The sequence below is a fragment of the Egretta garzetta genome, unplaced genomic scaffold, assembly GCF_000687185.1.
Source record: "Egretta garzetta isolate BGI_Z169 unplaced genomic scaffold, ASM68718v1 scaffold360, whole genome shotgun sequence".
NCBI lineage: Eukaryota > Metazoa > Chordata > Aves > Pelecaniformes > Ardeidae > Egretta > Egretta garzetta.
The window spans coordinates 1,187,282-1,204,870 of NW_009258261.1; the positions used below are offsets into that span (position 1 = coordinate 1,187,282).

Consider the following 17,589-nt stretch of genomic DNA (forward strand, 5'->3'; position numbering starts at 1 on the left):
ATGTGAGAGATTTCCTGTTGAACTGCTTCACATAAGTCTGGAGGAAACAAACAGTGCTTAAAACTCATAAAATGAGAGGAGCAAAATGTAGATTCAAGTGTTAACTTGAGGAGGTAAACACATCACGAGATAGCCTACCAAGTACTGAGGTTAATTATGCAACTGTTCTGATACACCGAGTGTTAGAAGCATCACTTTACAGGAAGTGAGTTGTCTCCTGAAGAAGGCTACTTTAAAACAAACATCAAAAAACCCTGAAGAGCCAGATCTTCCAGATTTTATTTTAAAGCTTCTTCACACTGTGATGTTTCTGTAAGCACGGCACAAAATATAGCCAGGAGATAAGATTTATCATATCTTATTTATGTTTTTTCAGGAACAGATGTGTGCACTGTAGCTATCTCCTGTAACATTCACTGTAAAACATGTCCTAAAATAAGCTGTAGCATGGTAATTGCTGAAAGGAATTCCTGTGGTCCCCCTGGCTCATGTGCAAGTGAGATTTTACTGACTTTGTATGGAACACCAGAAGGCAGTCATCACCCTGGCAGCTTTCCTTACCCCCCTAATTTCTGCAGAAGTTCCCAAACTGTTGTGAAAAGACAGACATATGAAATTTTCTTATCATTTCTCCACAGCTAAACTCCAAGGGGCTTAGAGGAATGAGAAAAACAATGAAAAAAATATGGTGCATATACTTCTTGTCTATTCCTAAAACTGCAAGAATGCATAAGTTCTTGCAACAGCTGCTTCATAAACATGCAAGGAATTCACTTGCTGTGCCCTGTCTCCAGCTGGCCTGTGCTGCAGCAGATATTCTCATTTTCCAAAATGCTTGTCTTCCCCTTCAGCTATATATATATAGTAAGTCTCTGCTGCATCACTGTCACTATACTTAATAGCTACAGCAGTGTTCTGAGAGCAGACTTATTTTTAAGGATAAGCTGATTGATGTTTGCTGATTTATTTTATATTCTACTTGATAAATACTTAAAGAAACCATTCAATTAGCTTAGAATCCAGTTTAAGCTTTTTGTGTGTGTCAAAAGAGTTCTACTTCTTGAATCCTCACTAAGGATAACAAACCAAAGAGGAATGTGATGACTCCAGGTACGACAGACCCAAGTTTTACTTTAGTAGAAGGCAGAAATGCTGATATTGGAATAGGACAGACAACAACTTAGCACTGACATTGTCTATGAGAGTCTGCACTCTGCAACCAGGACAGAAAGTATTTAAGGCGCTCAGAAAACAAACGGAATGGGTAGTACATCAAAAAAATTCCTAAAACGGCAAACCTAGTCTAGATCCCTTAAATCTATGCAAGGTGGGTTACTAGAGTAGGAACAGACAAAGCAGGAGTCTAGCAGAAGAGTTACAGCAACATTCACCTGTGTGTTTGCACAGGAATAATTACAGTACAATATATTTGAACCTTCCTGAAGTTACAAGTTTGTAGGCTGCACTAGAAAAATTCTCAGGCTAGTGTATTAACCTCATTTGGCCTTAACCAAGTGAGTCCTTGTCTCCTGGGACAAAAGATTTTGAAGCTACAATCAAATTAGTACTGAGCTACAGTACCAACACTGCAGGGCTGGAGTACAAATCTTCCTTTAAGCTTTTGTGTCTGATGTTGACATAAAGCAATTTTACTTGTGAGAAACAAATGGAAGTGCTAGTCATCAATAAAGCTTCTTAAAACTAGTTTCCCTCAGTTCTTTAAAATAAGTCTTCAGGGTTTTTTTATGTTGTACTATCACATTCTGCTAGTTACGTAACTAAAACATGCAAATAAAGTGCAAACACACTACTCTTAGCCATTATGTGATTAAGCATCTTTTAATATTTCTATTGACAAACATTGTAAGCATAACCAGAGTGAACAGTATATACTTGGAGTCTGTCCAGTGATAGACTTAAGTCACTGAACTTCTGGTTCAAGGAGAACTATTGGCATTCTAATCTCATTTTCGGTTGAGCCATGGGATGCTGTGGACTAGGACGTGTTCCAATAGTGCCAAATTCTACTCAAAACCCAAATTGTGCGTTAGTAGCCAAGGCAAACAATTATGCTGTATCATACACAGAAAGCAACTAGTATTGAACGGATAAAGTTTGGTCAACAAAGTAGTTTCACTTCTTTAATAATAATCTTTTTGCTAATAACTCAATAGGCACAACAGTACCAGTAAGCATATGAACTTTAAAATGCACAATTGCCACAGACAGTTGACTTGAATACAGTAATAGCGTTTGGTAGCAGACTTAGAGACGACTTTTAGATTCTTCCACTCTTAAATGATTTTTTATTTCCTCATCACCTAGTCATGCACTGGAGAGGAATTCCACAGCAGTCTCCTTCTCTTCAGTTAACTCCTTAGCAGTCAGATCCATCTTCTCACGAGAAAAATCATTAATAGGAAGACCCTCAACAAACTTCCAGGTCTTGTCCTGTTTGAAAATAAACAAAAAGCACTCTCCATGTGAGAACAGGCTTCATTCAGTCTGCACAAAGTAAATTTTGCAGCATAAGAAACAAAGTTTATGGCCTTAAAAAAACATATCAGGCAGAAGTTAATTTTGTTTTCAGATAAAGAACACAACCAGCACCAGCTAGCCATGCAAGATTCTACTTTTCTATCAGTACTTATTTGACAACTACTACAAAATGGTCAATAATGCTCCTGTCTGTGAAAGACTGGTAAAACCCCTGTGTCCCCAACGGCAGTCCCATACTAAAAGCACAGCTGTTAACTAGCTCATACGACAGTTCAACTAGGTCTTGCAGAAGATACTTAGATTTAAAGCCTAGTTACCTTGATCACAACAGGGAATGAATATAGCAAATCTTCAGGAACACCGTAAGAATTGCCATCAGAAATTACTCCCATGGAAACAAATTCCCCCTGAAAGCAGAAGAGGAAGAAATTAACACATTTTTCATTGCTAGAAGCAAGCAAAATTTTAATTTTCAATACACTGCATCTCCTATGACACGCTTTATTCCAGAAAAAGACAGATTCTTCCCCCTCAACACACATACACACTTGAGGTCAAAGACACCAACACCAGAATGTAATCAAAGCATTAGGCAAACAACCACTTACTCAAGAGCAACATCTTACCGCTGGAGTGCCAAACCAGATGTCCCTCACATGGTCACAGATAGCTTTGGCAGCTGACATCGCACTGGACAGCTTCCTAGCCTTAATAACGGCTGCTCCACGTTGCTGAACAGTCTGCAATTAAGAAAACCCCCTAAATTATAATGCAGCAAAATGCTAGTTTGGTCTAAACAGCATTAATAAATGCCACAAGGAAAGAACACTCTACAGACATTATTTAATTTCATCAATCAAGATGCAGTTCTATGACTAAATCAACATGGCATACAATCCAGAAATACAGTCTAGAAGAGTTCTGCCAAGACACGAACATAATGGAGTATTTCAGAGGCTGGCTCATTTCTTAGTACCTGCTTTACAGCTAGCAGCCCACTAACTGCTTTCATACCAATCAGACATTTCAAGCTTCTACCACTAAGAGACTTGATGTACGTCAACAGTAACAGATGTCTCAGAGCAACACTGGGAATTAAGTTTTCTTTGCTGAATACCAATGTGAACTACTTGCTGGTCTCAATCCTACAATATTTAACGCATAAAGTTAATTTAATTCCTGAAGATACCTGAACCTACCTTCCTATACTCAAGTTTTTATTTAGAAATTTTGTATTCAAGAATCACACTTCTTGGAATTAGAATAGCTTCTTAAACCTTGCATTTTTTTCCTTTGAATAAGTTTTGGTGAGGTTGTATGCCAACCAGACCCCAGTCTAGAAAGCAGTAGAGACTATAAAGTCTCCTTACCTTTGGCAAAACATTCTAGCATAGGACAGCATTACAACGTACCTAGAAGGCCAAACCTGCCTTGGCCATGAGATACAGCAGGATCAAGGACAAGGGCAGGTTTCTGCTTACACTCTGGCTCATGAACTTTGCTTGCCAGCATACAGTCATTTATTCTGTAGCAACAGGCATGAACTGGGATAAGCTATATCCCGGAACAAGATAGGACAGAGCACAGTCATATGACAAATCACATCCTCAGTCCCAAACTAAAGGTGCCTTGGCTAAGATACAGTACCTGGCTGTCAGCATGCCAGTAACACTGCAATACCAAGCAAAGTACAGCTACTTGGAGTCATGTTCATCAAGGGCTTTAGTTTCACTTTATATTGCATTTAGGTAGCCTGTGCTCTTGATCAATTAATACCATTATTTTGTTTTACTACCCTACATTATTACTTATTACTACCCTAGATTAAAACATTTGCAGGTGTTTTCTAGATTTTTCAGACTACTTTTCAGAAATACTGCTGATGAGGCCACAGTTTTAGCTTTGGAAAGCATGTGTGTGTGTGTATGCCCACGCATGTGCAGGGGGAGGGCTGCTGGGCTTTTTTTGGTGGGTGGGGAGCAGCAAACAGAAGATCATGCTACTTCATCTATAAAGCTGCCCCAAAAAAGCCACGGTGAACTGTCAACGGTGCTTGTGTATCAGATGACTTGCACTTAAGCTATGACCAAAATTATTTTTGTTGAATCATTTTAGCACTCTGAATGGCTTTTTCTAGTAGTATTTACTTAAGTTTCACAATGTCTTAAATTTTTCAAAAGCAAATAACTGATAGAGACAAGCTATCTGAAGATGACTTATTCTAGTGAGACAGGAAGAGCTGCTTCACTCGCTCAGTGATTTACAATTTCATATGAAATTAGGAGAAAGCAGAAGCACAGAATGACCATTTTAAAAAGGCCCAAGATCTTACCAGGATAAAGTCTCCCTTCAGCCAGCTGTCATCTTTTATAGCTTCATAAACTCCAACTTCTTTTCCTTTCACATTTACCTTCGCATGGTTAACATCTGGATATTGAGTGGAAGAGTGGTTGCCCCAGATGATTACATTCTTCACATCATTAGCAGTCACACCAAGTTTCAGAGCAATCTAATTGGAAATTAAAGACGTCCATTGTATTAACTTCAGCCTCTCAATTCATAGGCTTTTTTGAAAGCATTGCTCTGTTTGTATTTAGCAGAGACAACAGAAAGCATTCTACTTTGAAGAGGCCCCTTTTACCTGAGATTTAGCTCTGTTGTGATCCAAACGAGTTAAGCAGCTGAAGTTTTCCTTTGGTATCGATGGGGCTGACTTTGATGCGATCAGGCAGTTAGTATTTGCTGGATTCCCAACTACCACAACCTAAAAAAGGGGAAAGGGAATGTGAAACTATGAAGAAGCTATTTCTGCAAAACAGCTCCCTCAAATGAAATACATGTCTTTGCCTTCAAAGAAACTATCAAAAAGTTGTTTTCTAACATCTCTTGGATGCCGTCAACAAGATTTTTCATATGTGAGTGGTTTATAGTCACCAAGTCCTTTATAACTGCACAGAAAAATATTTTCTAGCTAGGTAACATCTTTATAATTTGACATTCAAATGTGAAAGTGAGCAAGAGTTCCAGGGAGATCTGCCCACTGACCCGCAGCCTGGCTTCAAACCCCACGCTACCAGAAACAGGGAAAGCATAACACATACACACTAGTTGGCCCACAGTGAATTCACCATCACCTTTTAAATGGTTCCTAGACTGGCTGCCACTGCTTTATATAATTGCTTTGTAATTAAGAAAGCCATAACAGTTACTTATCTCAATGTTCATAGTCGGTTAGAAGTAAAATACTGCCTGAACTTAGAACAATTTATTACTATGGAAAACTGATTTTTATTCATCCCTCATCTACTAATGCACCTCAAATGATTAGCGTCAAGCTCCATATACTCTCAATCATACAAGCTAATCTGCAAACCTCCCTTTGTATTTCCCCTTTTGAAAGTGAGTTCAGTAAATTTTCCATTACTCTGCAATAGTTATATTGATAGTTTTTTATTCCAACTGTATAAAGAAGCAAACAAGTCTTTAGAAGCAGTAGGAAGTTCATCAGCAGAGGAAGTAGACATTAAAAAGTCAGTTACAAAGCACAGTTGGAGTCTGGGTCTGAGATTAAGAGCAGTAGGAGAGCGGCCACATGACCCCATTAACTGTGCTGAAGGAATCTGAGAGAGAACAATTAAAAGCTTCCAATGCTCCAAAGCCCAAGATGCAAAAAACCTAAACAAAGCTGATTTTTTGTGCAACTGTAATTCCATATTGATACTGAAGTTAAGGGTCATTATGTTAAAGCCACAGATGGATATGAAGTAGGCAGCTGCATGTAGATAATTTAGTTCTCCCCGAGAAAAAGAGATGAGCAGAAGACTGCTTTTTATTTTTTTATATAGATTTTTTTTCTTCAGGATTGCTGGTAACCAGTTCAGAGTATGTGTGGACTACAGCAACTACAACTTACCTTTTTCACCACACGAATTATGGACTAAATCATCTACCTATTTAACATACGATATCTCACTTAAACTTGACTGTGGTATATTTTCCAGGGTTTAAGGAAAGGAATGTCTGCACTGAATAGACTGCTGCTTGCGTAATGTCATTCTAAAATGTATTTAGATCCCTACATAACTCAAGGAGTTAACTTTTAAAATTCAGTTTCTGTATTCACCTTGACAGTCTTTTTGGCATACTTGTCCAAGGCTGCACCCTGAGACTTGAAAATTTTCACATTTGCTTTGAGTAAATCCTTCCTCTCCATGCCCTCTCTCCTTGGCATGGAGCCAACCAGAATTGCTATGTCAAGGTCTTTGAATGCAACTTCCTCCTTGTCTGTCGGAATGACCTCTAAAAAAAAGGAAACACAGGGGGGAGGGAAAAAAAAAATCTAAGTAAAATAAATACTTATGGCAAAGTGTTAACTGGAATATTCTTTGGTTCATAAATAGTATATAATCTGATCTGACTACACCACCACCTTCCCCTCCCAAAAATACATGTGTAGTCATTTGGCCCTAACTCCACAGATTAGAAATGGTTTACTGGCAAGTATTTATATACAAATATTTATCTAAAGCTTTACATATACATTCTGAAAACACAGGAGAAATCTATGTCAAAAGATACCTTTCGCTATCTGTCTCTAAATATATACACATATGTATGTATGCATGTATGCATATGTGCTGTTCTTCACTTTTACAAAAAAATTCTTAGTGGCAACTACCAACACAAATGAAGCTTTCCTCTCCCTTTAACAATTCAAACTAAAGAATGTTTGCTTTGTACAGGTGCAAGAGCTGGTAGCTACACGTTTTTTAACTACTGTAATAATTACAATAGCATCTACTGGCTCTCTTCTGCTTGTTTAGATTTAACAGAACTTTTTCAATTTGTGTCTTTTTGCAGAAGGTATTTCTAAAGACTAGAATTATTTTTTTTACTTAGTAAAGGCACGTAAGCATATCTAAAGATTCATTGTTATTTTACCACTAGACCAGAACACAATGCACAAATGCACAAGTATCTGACAATCTGTTGCACATGCTGACAACCCAGGATTAGAAGATACAAACCAAAATCCAGGCATCTGCACAGTCAATTCTTTACACAAAACTCATTTGATGACATTCTTCCTAGCTTACAGCCTAAGCTAAATTAACTTATCTTCCATAAAATATAAAACCAACAAAGGATCATGTATTATTTTCTGCTTAACTTCCTGCCAGCTACAGGAACTCATAAATGCAATAGTTGTACTAGAACATTTTGTAGGTATAAGAAAAATTTCTTTTGGACACCTCTCAGCAGCGGTAGAGCACAATCCTGCAGCTCCATCACTACGCCTTCCAATACAGTCATCATGGGGGTGATATCCAGCAGCACAAGAACAAGAGGCTGCAAAGAAAGAAATGGTTTACTGCAAGTTGCATGTAATCTGTTTTGAAAATTAATTTGTCCTGTTATTTGCTAGACCTGAAGATACCTGAACCTACCTTCCTATACTCAAGTTTTTATTTAGAAATTTTGTATTCAAGAATCACACTTCTTGGAATTAGAATAGCTTCTTAAACCTTGCATTTTTTTCCTTTGAATAAGTTTTGGTGAGGTTGTATGCCAACCAGACCCCAGTCTAGAAAGCAGTAGAGACTATAAAGTCTCCTTACCTTTGGCAAAACATTCTAGCATAGGACAGCATTACAACGTACCTAGAAGGCCAAACCTGCCTTGGCCATGAGATACAGCAGGATCAAGGACAAGGGCAGGTTTCTGCTTACACTCTGGCTCATGAACTTTGCTTGCCAGCATACAGTCATTTATTCTGTAGCAACAGGCATGAACTGGGATAAGCTATATCCCGGAACAAGATAGGACAGAGCACAGTCATATGACAAATCACATCCTCAGTCCCAAACTAAAGGTGCCTTGGCTAAGCTACAGTACCTGCCTGTCAGCATGCCAGTAACACTGCAATACCAAGCAAAGTACAGCTACTTGGAGTCATGTTCATCAAGGGCTTTAGTTTCACTTTATATTGCATTTAGGTAGCCTGTGCTCTTGATCAATTAATACCATTATTTTGTTTTACTACCCTACATTATTACTTATTACTACCCTAGATTAAAACATTTGCAGGTGTTTTCTAGATTTTTCAGACTACTTTTCAGAAATACTGCTGATGAGGCCACAGTTTTAGCTTTGGAAAGCATGTGTGTGTGTGTATGCCCACGCATGTGCAGGGGGAGGGCTGCTGGGCTTTTTTTGGTGGGTGGGGAGCAGCAAACAGAAGATCATGCTACTTCATCTATAAAGCTGCCCCAAAAAAGCCACGGTGAACTGTCAACGGTGCTTGTGTATCAGATGACTTGCACTTAAGCTATGACCAAAATTATTTTTGTTGAATCATTTTAGCACTCTGAATGGCTTTTTCTAGTAGTATTTACTTAAGTTTCACAATGTCTTAAATTTTTCAAAAGCAAATAACTGATAGAGACAAGCTATCTGAAGATGACTTATTCTAGTGAGACAGGAAGAGCTGCTTCACTCGCTCAGTGATTTACAATTTCATATGAAATTAGGAGAAAGCAGAAGCACAGAATGACCATTTTAAAAAGGCCCAAGATCTTACCAGGATAAAGTCTCCCTTCAGCCAGCTGTCATCTTTTATAGCTTCATAAACTCCAACTTCTTTTCCTTTCACATTTACCTTCGCATGGTTAACATCTGGATATTGAGTGGAAGAGTGGTTGCCCCAGATGATTACATTCTTCACATCATTAGCAGTCACACCAAGTTTCAGAGCAATCTAATTGGAAATTAAAGACGTCCATTGTATTAACTTCAGCCTCTCAATTCATAGGCTTTTTTGAAAGCATTGCTCTGTTTGTATTTAGCAGAGACAACAGAAAGCATTCTACTTTGAAGAGGCCCCTTTTACCTGAGATTTAGCTCTGTTGTGATCCAAACGAGTTAAGCAGCTGAAGTTTTCCTTTGGTATCGATGGGGCTGACTTTGATGCGATCAGGCAGTTAGTATTTGCTGGATTCCCAACTACCACAACCTAAAAAAGGGGAAAGGGAATGTGAAACTATGAAGAAGCTATTTCTGCAAAACAGCTCCCTCAAATGAAATACATGTCTTTGCCTTCAAAGAAACTATCAAAAAGTTGTTTTCTAACATCTCTTGGATGCCGTCAACAAGATTTTTCATATGTGAGTGGTTTATAGTCACCAAGTCCTTTATAACTGCACAGAAAAATATTTTCTAGCTAGGTAACATCTTTATAATTTGACATTCAAATGTGAAAGTGAGCAAGAGTTCCAGGGAGATCTGCCCACTGACCCGCAGCCTGGCTTCAAACCCCACGCTACCAGAAACAGGGAAAGCATAACACATACACACTAGTTGGCCCACAGTGAATTCACCATCACCTTTTAAATGGTTCCTAGACTGGCTGCCACTGCTTTATATAATTGCTTTGTAATTAAGAAAGCCATAACAGTTACTTATCTCAATGTTCATAGTCGGTTAGAAGTAAAATACTGCCTGAACTTAGAACAATTTATTACTATGGAAAACTGATTTTTATTCATCCCTCATCTACTAATGCACCTCAAATGATTAGCGTCAAGCTCCATATACTCTCAATCATACAAGCTAATCTGCAAACCTCCCTTTGTATTTCCCCTTTTGAAAGTGAGTTCAGTAAATTTTCCATTACTCTGCAATAGTTATATTGATAGTTTTTTATTCCAACTGTATAAAGAAGCAAACAAGTCTTTAGAAGCAGTAGGAAGTTCATCAGCAGAGGAAGTAGACATTAAAAAGTCAGTTACAAAGCACAGTTGGAGTCTGGGTCTGAGATTAAGAGCAGTAGGAGAGCGGCCACATGACCCCATTAACTGTGCTGAAGGAATCTGAGAGAGAACAATTAAAAGCTTCCAATGCTCCAAAGCCCAAGATGCAAAAAACCTAAACAAAGCTGATTTTTTGTGCAACTGTAATTCCATATTGATACTGAAGTTAAGGGTCATTATGTTAAAGCCACAGATGGATATGAAGTAGGCAGCTGCATGTAGATAATTTAGTTCTCCCCGAGAAAAAGAGATGAGCAGAAGACTGCTTTTTATTTTTTTATATAGATTTTTTTTCTTCAGGATTGCTGGTAACCAGTTCAGAGTATGTGTGGACTACAGCAACTACAACTTACCTTTTTCACCACACGAATTATGGACTAAATCATCTACCTATTTAACATACGATATCTCACTTAAACTTGACTGTGGTATATTTTCCAGGGTTTAAGGAAAGGAATGTCTGCACTGAATAGACTGCTGCTTGCGTAATGTCATTCTAAAATGTATTTAGATCCCTACATAACTCAAGGAGTTAACTTTTAAAATTCAGTTTCTGTATTCACCTTGACAGTCTTTTTGGCATACTTGTCCAAGGCTGCACCCTGAGACTTGAAAATTTTCACATTTGCTTTGAGTAAATCCTTCCTCTCCATGCCCTCTCTCCTTGGCATGGAGCCAACCAGAATTGCTATGTCAAGGTCTTTGAATGCAACTTCCTCCTTGTCTGTCGGAATGACCTCTAAAAAAAAGGAAACACAGGGGGGAGGGAAAAAAAAAATCTAAGTAAAATAAATACTTATGGCAAAGTGTTAACTGGAATATTCTTTGGTTCATAAATAGTATATAATCTGATCTGACTACACCACCACCTTCCCCTCCCAAAAATACATGTGTAGTCATTTGGCCCTAACTCCACAGATTAGAAATGGTTTACTGGCAAGTATTTATATACAAATATTTATCTAAAGCTTTACATATACATTCTGAAAACACAGGAGAAATCTATGTCAAAAGATACCTTTCGCTATCTGTCTCTAAATATATACACATATGTATGTATGCATGTATGCATATGTGCTGTTCTTCACTTTTACAAAAAAATTCTTAGTGGCAACTACCAACACAAATGAAGCTTTCCTCTCCCTTTAACAATTCAAACTAAAGAATGTTTGCTTTGTACAGGTGCAAGAGCTGGTAGCTACACGTTTTTTAACTACTGTAATAATTACAATAGCATCTACTGGCTCTCTTCTGCTTGTTTAGATTTAACAGAACTTTTTCAATTTGTGTCTTTTTGCAGAAGGTATTTCTAAAGACTAGAATTATTTTTTTTACTTAGTAAAGGCACGTAAGCATATCTAAAGATTCATTGTTATTTTACCACTAGACCAGAACACAATGCACAAATGCACAAGTATCTGACAATCTGTTGCACATGCTGACAACCCAGGATTAGAAGATACAAACCAAAATCCAGGCATCTGCACAGTCAATTCTTTACACAAAACTCATTTGATGACATTCTTCCTAGCTTACAGCCTAAGCTAAATTAACTTATCTTCCATAAAATATAAAACCAACAAAGGATCATGTATTATTTTCTGCTTAACTTCCTGCCAGCTACAGGAACTCATAAATGCAATAGTTGTACTAGAACATTTTGTAGGTATAAGAAAAATTTCTTTTGGACACCTCTCAGCAGCGGTAGAGCACAATCCTGCAGCTCCATCACTACGCCTTCCAATACAGTCATCATGGGGGTGATATCCAGCAGCACAAGAACAAGAGGCTGCAAAGAAAGAAATGGTTTACTGCAAGTTGCATGTAATCTGTTTTGAAAATTAATTTGTCCTGTTATTTGCTAGAAACTGCTATCTTGTGCAAGACTTAAAAACCTTTTACAGAAAATTGAAAAACTTCAGCACGACCAACAACTGAAAGCTTGCATAACAGAGCAAGACCCCATTTTCACCACTTAAAGACTAAATTACTTGCATATTGGTAAACCACTCTTGAGTGTCTATGAGAAAACAAGTCTCAGGGACCGCAGTTCTGACATAAGCTTATTCATTACTGCGCAGCAGAGACAAGTGATAATTCAGTGTAAGAGTTACCTGTTCTTTGCCAAAGACATCTCCTTTGGCAATGCTGTAGAGCAGCGAGTAAGCAATCTGCCCGGCAGCTCCAGTCACCAGGACTCTGATCGGTTCACCCTGCAAGAAAGTTATGGAGACTTACCCACCACAGTTATATAGTGCATGTTCACACCATCTGAGAGCAGTAAAAATTAATAGTTACTACAGAAATAAGGTTATGATGGATGAAAGCACGTGCCTAAATGTGGATCAGGGCCAGCTCCTGGGATCACATTTCTGTTCTGCTAGAACCAACAGCAATTCTTCTACTTGCTTTTACACAGGCCATACTTGGAAAAATATCCCTAAGAATTGTTCCTGGAAAAGCCTCCAAAATGCCAGGAACGACAATCTATTTGAAAACCTCTGTATTCCTTTTAACAATGCTGACTTTTTAGCATAAGGTGTTACAACACTCATTAGATTACCCATTCATACTTCAAGCTTACTGCAGAAGTTTTACAAGCTGCCACACTTCACCAGTTTTCAGATTTTTTCAATTTTGAACGCTTACTTGCAACCAAACACTTAAGTGTCAGAAACCAAGGAATCTAGTGGACTTACAACTACTGCCTCACTAAACTGTTATGCAGCAATTTAACAAATCCACAGACAAAAGCTACATTATGGACAAATACAAACACTAATATCCATAGTACAACTGTCCACTCTCAAACTGACCCAAAACTCTGGAAGACCGGGAGAAAACTGCCAACACGTTGCTATATTGCAAATAGGGGAAAAAAAATGCCTTACCCTATAGCAAAAGTCCATTTTGTTAAGCAGAACCAGGACTTGGGAAACTCCAGAGGCTATTTAATATTGAAAAGGGAAAACATGCCAAAGGACATTCATAACCCAATATTTTGTAAGCCTGTTTTTTGTATCTCCCTTTTTCCCTAGAGGCAATAGGGCTGGGGCAGATTGTGCTAGGACAGGAAGAACCAGACTCTGACCAGAATCCCCTGCTCACTTTTTCAAATAATTAAAAGATGATCATTTGAATTATGGACAAAACATCTTCCACATTCAATTATGTCTGAAGTGATTTAACTGCATACTGGGCTACATTATTAAAAGTGTAGCTTACAGAGCAAAGGCAGGCATTTCACTTAGCCCTGGTAGTTGCAGCTGGAATGGAGTCCAGTTTTGGGACCCTGAGCTTCAGAGGGATGTTGGAAAACTAAGAGAGGGTCCAGGCAAGCATTATTCAGATGGTTGGGGCCCAGAGTTCGTGTCCTGTAAGATGAAGCTGAAGGAGCTGGGCATAGACTGGAAAGGTAGAGGACAAGGGGTGGTCTAACAGCAGCCTACTATTACTTTGAGAAAGACTACAGAAATAATGCTGCTGAACACCTCTCAGTGGTGGCAGATAGCAGAACATGGGGCAACAGCTACAAATTAAGAGAAAAATTCTTGGTTACAGTAGTACTGCTGCACTGGAACAGGGTATCCAGAGAGTCTGTGCAACCTTCATCCTTGGCGGTTTTCAAGACCCAGACAAAGAAACACGTATGACCTGATATAGCAGTGGCAAAAGCCTCTGGACAGCGTCCAGACTCAGAGCAAGAAAGAGGTCAGACAGGATGACCTCTAGAGATCCTTTCCAACCAACATTCCCATCATCGATATTTATAGGAAAACCATTTTGGGATTTGAGTGTATTCTCTATGCAGAATTGACCAGCCAAGCACAGCTGCATCAAGCTATCATTGGATAACTATAAAAATGAGTCCACCTACCCCATTTTACTAGACAAAATAAGAGCATAAATGAAGTTGAACTACTGAACTCACGGATTTAGACCTCAACATAATTTTGCCTTCATTATGGTAATGATTCTTTAAGTATTTGGTTAAATGGCTATCAGTTATGGTATTGAACTGCATTATTTTCTTTTGAACTGGTCCTACTGCAAGACTCATCCCTCAAACCTTCTCAAAACTCCATGAGGAAGGGGAAGGAGAGCAGACAACCTGTTATTGCTGGTTTAAATCTCAAAACTAGTTTGGGTGCAGTGCTCTTGAGTAGGGAAGTTATACTGTGCAAATGTACCATAATGTCTGAATGATGATGGCCAGCACAGATCAAGATGTGTATCAGATTTTAAAGCCAACTTTTCAGCATGTTTTTAAGGAGGACCTATATTTTATTTATGTAAAGGGAACAATGAACACTTTTTCAAGGCAGCTGATCTTATTAGGTTGGAAAACAAGTAATGGAAAATTACTGTGCTGCAAAGCTTTAGCCTGGCAAAATCCCATATCAGCAGCATATAAAAAGTGATCCCATGCTAAGCATGCTACTCCAGAACTCCCACAGATAACAGCAGAACACATTTCCTTTGAATTACATGGTATCCGAAATCAATTGTGAATTGATTTCTGAATTTCCAGGGTATGGAACAAAGACTTTAAGAAGTTAGGCTCTTTCTCCTTTGCGACCTGTGAACCAATCTAAAGTAGTGCTACAGAAGGGGGAAAGTCAACAAGATTTTTTTCCATTATATACACTTTATATGCTAATCCAATTTAAACATAAAAAATGTCAATCTACAGTGAGTATTTAGCATAATAGCAGGAGAGTGAAGGAGTGGAAGACAAAAAGGCAAGAGGTAAGACTTTGTTTTTACTAAGACAGACTTAACATTTAACTTTGTTAAAAAAAAGAAATCCTCAGTCATGACTCAGCTCCACTCTCTCAAAATTATGTTTGCTTACTACCACCCTTCCTGTTCTCCCCTCATTTTGGGCCAGAGGAGGGAGGAAGAAACATAGACTAAAATAAAGTGAGGAGTACTGCCTACTTGTTTGTTTTTTTCTCTCCAAGCCTTCAGTGCATTGGATTCACATACAAGCTTTCCCTTGAAGCCCCTCACCCCTGCACCAACTGAGAGCAATTAGCATCAAAGAAATTTTCATGCCGTCTCTTGATTCCAGGAGCTAGATTAACAAGCCAAAAATGTTGTGCTTCTTACAAAACACAGTTAACTCTCCCTGGAAAACTTACATCACATCTAAAAATCAGTATCACTGAATATCCGAGGCTACTTTGGGAGGTTGGACGTTTACAGAAATTAGTTGCTCCCCAGTGGAAGTTGTGGGCTCCACACATTCATGTTCAGGCACTTTAATCCGTGACTTGGCTCCTGCACTGCACTTCGATAAGAATACTTTCATGCTGTGGTAACTACAGAGGTGACCTTTACTTACTCTCAGGTACAGAAGAACTAGAGGACAAATTAAACAACATCTAACTGAACTATCTAGTTTCAAAGCCTTCCCCACTTCACATGCAGCTGATGTATAGTTAAAAATCTTTTAGGAAACTGAAAGAGTAGTAAAGGTAATGATAAAAAAGAAAGGGGAAAAATAAAGTGAACATTGCATCCCCATATACCCTTCTCCCTCTAATTCAGCACACATGTAGGATTTCTCTCCCTCCTAAATTATCACAGATATAACTAAAACTTCCAATAGCAAGTGAGGAAGGTGTGGGCTTAATGCCCTCCCCCTGCACAGACTTTGGCTTAAGAACGCAGTGCCTAAATTATCTCTGTGATTACTGCTGATACTAACACTACACTGCAAAATTGATTCAGGTTACAAAGCTAAGCAAAAGTGTAATATGAAATAACCCACAATTTATCAAATGTAGGAACAAGAAAATCTATGTCCTGTCTACACAAGGGACGGACTTTGCACTACAAATTACAGTTATAAAAGACCTCTATAAACATCATTACTGATAAACTTAACTGTCCATAAAATATCATCAATCTAACATTACTCCTGAATATTGAAGCCAACTAAGCTATTTCACCTTGCTTGACAAGAATGCTTTAAGCATTAAATTAAACCATGTCTCCTCAAAAGTCTAGAGCCTGCCTAACAAACTGTCCCTTTGCTCTTCCCTCTTTAAAGCAGAGTTGCAGTAACAATAAATGCATTTGAAAGTGTGATAGAAAGTATTGGCAAGACAGTTGTGCATTTTAGCAACCCCATCAGCGCTGTGGTTCATAGACTGAATTCCAAAGGAATGCTTTCCTTAAGAAATGACCTTGAGACAGGTGCCCTTAAAAACTTTTTCCATTTCATTTAACCAGTAGCAGTTGCATCAACAGACGCATGAAGTTTAAAGCCTTTGCCCAACTCCAAATGCATAATTAGAACAGTGAACATAAGATAAAAACCAGTGACATTCTAAAGAGTCTGGGCATCAAAGTTAGTTTCAAATAGCAGTTCTCCTGGAGACCAGCAAAGTCATGGCAGCCAATGCTTCGAAAGCTCAAGTACAATCTAAAACTTGCTGCCCTGCGGTCACTCCTGAGAATCCACATTTTGAATAGAAACAGGAGTGGAGAATTAGGATAGATAAGGTTTACAGATTTCACTATTTTTTAGCATATAGCTGAAATAATAAGCCACCTTTCAGAGCACACAAGCATCTTTTCTACAGCAAAGTACCAAAAGAAAAGGTTTGAATAATAGGGTATAAAGTCTAGAAAAACCCAGAGATTTTTCATGATTATGAAGGAAAGCAAGGTCTCTGCGCAACTTTGTGTGTGCACATATATATATGCCACAGAAAAGCAAGTCACTCTGGTTCACCTGTGTAACCTCAGGACAAGAACTAGGACTCCTCGACAATTTGGAGAGCCTACACGAATAGCTGGATTTCTGGCAGCAAGCAGGGATGAAACACGGGAGGAAAACATTTTACAGGCGTTTCCCCTTGAGCTAACGCAGAATTGCCCCCAAAACTTTAAATTACCCGTGCAGCTAAGGAGCAGGCACCCCCACCTCCTCGAAGGCAACGTCGCCAAGCACGGGGCTCAGCGAGGCGCCGGCTTTAGGAAAAGGCGCGATTAAGCCGCTGAAGGTGCAGGGCCAGCGCCAGGCCAGGGAGGTTCGCTCCCCTCCGCTCCGCCCCGCCCCGGCGGGGTGACCCCGGCGGCACCACAGGCTGACTTCCCCCGCACGCCAGCGAAGAAGGGGCAGAGGCGATGCTAGGCCGGCATCGCAGGGGCCGACCCCGACCCCTAAGCGCCCCCGCTGGAAGAAGGTCACCCCGGCACGGCCCCCGTGGAGGCTGAGGCGAGCCCCGGGCCCGCTTCTTCCCGGGTGCCCAGAGCACTTCCCAGTCAC

At 39.2% G+C, this 17,589-nt stretch overlaps 2 protein-coding genes across 2 annotated transcripts in view; both read right to left on the reverse strand.

Moving 5' to 3' along the window:
* Positions 1 to 432: 432 nt before the first annotated feature.
* Positions 433 to 7,845, reverse strand: LOC104129206 (malate dehydrogenase, cytoplasmic). Its single transcript, XM_009642157.2, has 7 exons — positions 7,752 to 7,845; positions 6,623 to 6,798; positions 5,141 to 5,263; positions 4,832 to 5,008; positions 3,126 to 3,239; positions 2,817 to 2,906; positions 433 to 2,451 (listed from the first exon to the last, which is right to left on the reverse strand). The coding sequence occupies exons 1-7, from the start codon at positions 7,813 to 7,815 to the stop codon at positions 2,326 to 2,328; spliced, it is 870 nt and encodes a 289-aa protein (XP_009640452.1). The 5' UTR covers positions 7,816 to 7,845; the 3' UTR covers positions 433 to 2,325.
* A 303-nt stretch (positions 7,846 to 8,148) lies between these two features.
* Positions 8,149 to 17,589, reverse strand: part of LOC118451636 (malate dehydrogenase, cytoplasmic-like) — a 58,491-nt gene continuing 49,050 nt past the window's right edge. The window contains exons 2-7 of the mRNA XM_035895218.1: positions 12,422 to 12,520; positions 12,000 to 12,096; positions 10,871 to 11,046; positions 9,389 to 9,511; positions 9,080 to 9,256; positions 8,149 to 8,301 (exon numbers count right to left, since the gene is read on the reverse strand). Coding sequence (XP_035751111.1) covers positions 8,149 to 8,301; positions 9,080 to 9,256; positions 9,389 to 9,511; positions 10,871 to 11,046; positions 12,000 to 12,096; positions 12,422 to 12,520 — 825 coding nt within the window. The remainder of the gene's footprint in view (positions 8,302 to 9,079; positions 9,257 to 9,388; positions 9,512 to 10,870; positions 11,047 to 11,999; positions 12,097 to 12,421; positions 12,521 to 17,589) is intronic.

Bases quoted from the DNA above. Each gene is read 5' to 3' on its own strand.
- LOC104129206 (XM_009642157.2), bottom strand. From the start codon at position 7,815: ATGATGACTGTATTGGAAGGCGTAGTGATGGAGCTGCAGGATTGTGCT. The intron at 5,009-5,140 runs GTAAAAGGGGCC...ATTTCCAATTAG, and splicing joins ACAACAGAGCTAAATCTCAG to ATTGCTCTGAAACTTGGTGT. The intron at 2,907-3,125 runs GTAAGATGTTGC...TTCTGCTTTCAG, and splicing joins TCTGGTTTGGCACTCCAGCG to GGGGAATTTGTTTCCATGGG.